Below are 2,962 nucleotides of genomic sequence, written 5' to 3'. Positions count from 1 at the left end.
ATCCATATCCATATCCACATATCTCTATCCATATCCATATCCACGACGGATATCCATGGATATATCCATATCCGTGTATCCGTGCCGATCTCTAAAACGAGAAAGGGCTTTCAGCCAATTTAGACACTCGTCACAGAATTGAAATTGGTATATATATATAAATCCAATTGAAGCTACGTGCGACTGTTACAGTGCTATTCCGAGCATGTGAGACGAGAGAAGAGAAAATACTTATTATAGGAATCAACATTGTCAATAACATTTTGCTAGTCCTTCAAGTCCTAAACGTCAAATTAAGAACATGCTCGTTGGCATACAGAGGCACAAAGTCTGACGCGAGATACCATGTTGGTTTTCTCATCGTATCAGCAATCTGAAGTCCGTTAACTGTCAGATTGATAAATTGAACGTTACTAATCGTCCTCTCCTCATCGTACCCAACAAGAATAGACGGATTAGCATGGGTCCCATTATAAACGAGGTCTTTGATTGTCACATTTGAAATTCCCCTTCCCGGAGACGTGTTGTACTTAGTGTTGTACATCACACGCATGTTAATGAGCTGCCCCAGTCGGAAGTCCTCGACGCGCACATCCTCAACGAGTACATTTTGTATCAAATTGCTATCTCCCGGATTGAAGGCAATACATCCTTGATATAGCATCTGCATTTCACGGTGGTCAAGGATGTCAATATTTCTAATGACTAGATTGTCTATAACCTCTGGATCATCACTATTTCCATGTGTACCGACATTAATAGGGTGAGCCACATCAGCCCATAACGACGAATTCTGAACTGTAATATTGGTAGAATTGCCGTAATAATTCCACCTATGATTGTATATGGCAATACAATCGTCGGAATTGCGCATAAACACATTGTCGATCACGGCATCAGTGCACGAGAAGAGATCAATCCCATCTCCGTTACCTTTCGAACTAAAGCCACGAAGACCAGAAACTATAAAATTTGTAACGTCCCCAGCCACGATAGAGTATCCATTAGGGTCTAAGCTGATTATATCATAAATCGAAATATTGTTGCTGTATTCGACTGTGAACGAACCACCTGGACTATTAAGTAGGACTCCACGCCCACGAACCGTGGCATCCGACACGTTCTGAATAGCCACATTTGCTTTCAAAACTGCGCCACCTGCAATATAGACTGTCTGGTTGCTTGCAACATGGACAACACCACCAGTAACAGTATTAACACCAGGGCCGAAGTAAATCACATTTGGATCATTGGACGAAGGAACATTGGTCTCGATTGGATTAGTCAGCAGATGTAGACAGTCAAAAATATCGTCGTTGACTTCAATCACTAAATTGCGCGGCTGATCCAATGTAAACTTGATGATGTTATGATAGACAACATGTGGCACTATATTATAGGAATCGGGACGAATTCGAACAGAATTAACGCGGCCTAAGTTATAGGTCAAAGATACCTGTACTTCATTGCAAAAGTCAAAGTATGCCATCGAAGAAAGGTGAATTACACTGCCTCCAGTGGTTGTGTTAATCCAATTTAGAGTCGTCTGATAGGCTCCAACTTCAGTCCAAGGCAAATTTGACGCAGCGCGCACACTAATATTGAACGTATTCCTTGTTGCCACTCCTGGCGGAATTGGATAGACCTCCAGGTCATTACCTCCGCAAGCATCGACTTCGTTCCGAGCCTCGAGAAGGCTCGAAGAATACACTCCGACATCGCGAGTGAACATGCACGAAGACGACCTTACCAATAAAAGTGCGACGATAAGTGTACCCAATAGATTCTTTCTCATTTTTGCTGTTGCTTGGATTTGGACCATATTAGCATTGCATGACTCGTTTGACTTTATTTATACCTTCCAAGCGAGAACACACCAGCTCGATGCGGAAGAAGTCGCGGCCGTGGTCAGGTGACAGTGTTGCAACAAATTCTAAATTCTCTTAAGTGGGCAAACAAAGGGTTAGAATGATATTCGGTGCGGCAGGCCGAGCATTGCGTTTAACCTCCCCGGAATTATTTCCCCGCCAATCCCCCGGACCCGCTGGTCTGCGTTAATCTATCTACTGCTGTGATTCATAGTGAGGCAGACCAATTATTACAATTCCAGCTCACGCCTTGAGATTGAGCAACTCGCTTAATCCAAGCTGATAATAGGCTATTAATAGTTACATGCTAAAGAGCAAGCACACTGCACTGTTACACGCCCATCCATGCCCTGTGAATCCCAAAGCAGCAAACAATTGACACTGTATTTATCTGCTATATGGAATACATATATATCTATGAAAGATTCGCGCATTTGTTTAGAACTGACTGACGGCTTGATACGAACATACCAGCGGAGCAATATGTAATGAATTTCCACTCGACTATAACAAATATAATGACCCGAACCCCACATGCATGTTCAAGGCATTCAATAACTTACAAATCAAGTTCTTGGGGTCATTGAGGAGAAAGCGGAGGGGGTTCCGGCACTCGTCCGGCAAATTTGCCGAGTTGACAACTCAAGCTCGGATACAATCTGCTAAGCCTTTGGCTTAGCATAATGCGTGGTCCAGTTTGGATAACTTTACCAATAAGCTGCCGACTACTCTATGTTAATGCATTTAGAAAGCCATACATCCACGCTTTGGAGGTATTTGCGGGGAAGCGGACGTCTTACCCGCAATTCTGCCGCACTCTGTTCGAAATGATGCGAAAGCGGGGTACAATAAAACCTACGTGATTACTTATGAGGATTCGGGAATCTCAAGTAATGTGGTGCGAGGTCATCTAGGACTGTCAAAGTTAATTATACTTCTAGTTAGTAGATATGCTGGTATCCGCAATTTTCTTCGAAACACTGCTCTTTCTGTTCGTTTAGGGTTCAGGGTTCAGGGTTCAGGGTTCAGGGTTCAGGGTTCAGGGTTCAGGGTTCAGGGTTCAGGGTTCAGGGTTCAGGGTTTCAGGGTTCAGG

General features: G+C 43.5%; 1 protein-coding gene across 1 annotated transcript; it reads right to left on the bottom strand.

Annotated features, from left to right (window-relative positions):
• Positions 1-213: 213 nt before the first annotated feature.
• Positions 214-1,841, bottom strand: V1508DRAFT_429337 (pectin lyase fold/virulence factor). The gene has a single exon (XM_066941881.1). It carries the CDS (start codon positions 1,820-1,822, stop codon positions 275-277), a length of 1,548 nt encoding a protein of 515 aa, XP_066791946.1. The 5' UTR covers positions 1,823-1,841; the 3' UTR covers positions 214-274.
• Between the last annotated feature and the right edge of the window lie 1,121 nt (positions 1,842-2,962).

This window comes from Lipomyces doorenjongii, assembly GCF_038497915.1.
Source record: "Lipomyces doorenjongii strain NRRL Y-27504 unplaced genomic scaffold V1508scaffold_246, whole genome shotgun sequence".
NCBI classification, from domain to species: Eukaryota; Fungi; Ascomycota; class Lipomycetes; order Lipomycetales; family Lipomycetaceae; genus Lipomyces; species Lipomyces doorenjongii.
The sequence above is the reverse complement of the archived record's forward strand: the minus strand, read 5'-3'. Positions and strand labels throughout refer to the sequence as shown.

What these genes read in the sequence shown, in the direction of transcription:
- V1508DRAFT_429337 (XM_066941881.1), bottom strand. Translation starts at nt 1,822, where the DNA reads ATGGTCCAAATCCAAGCAACAGCAAAAATGAGAAAGAATCTATTGGGT.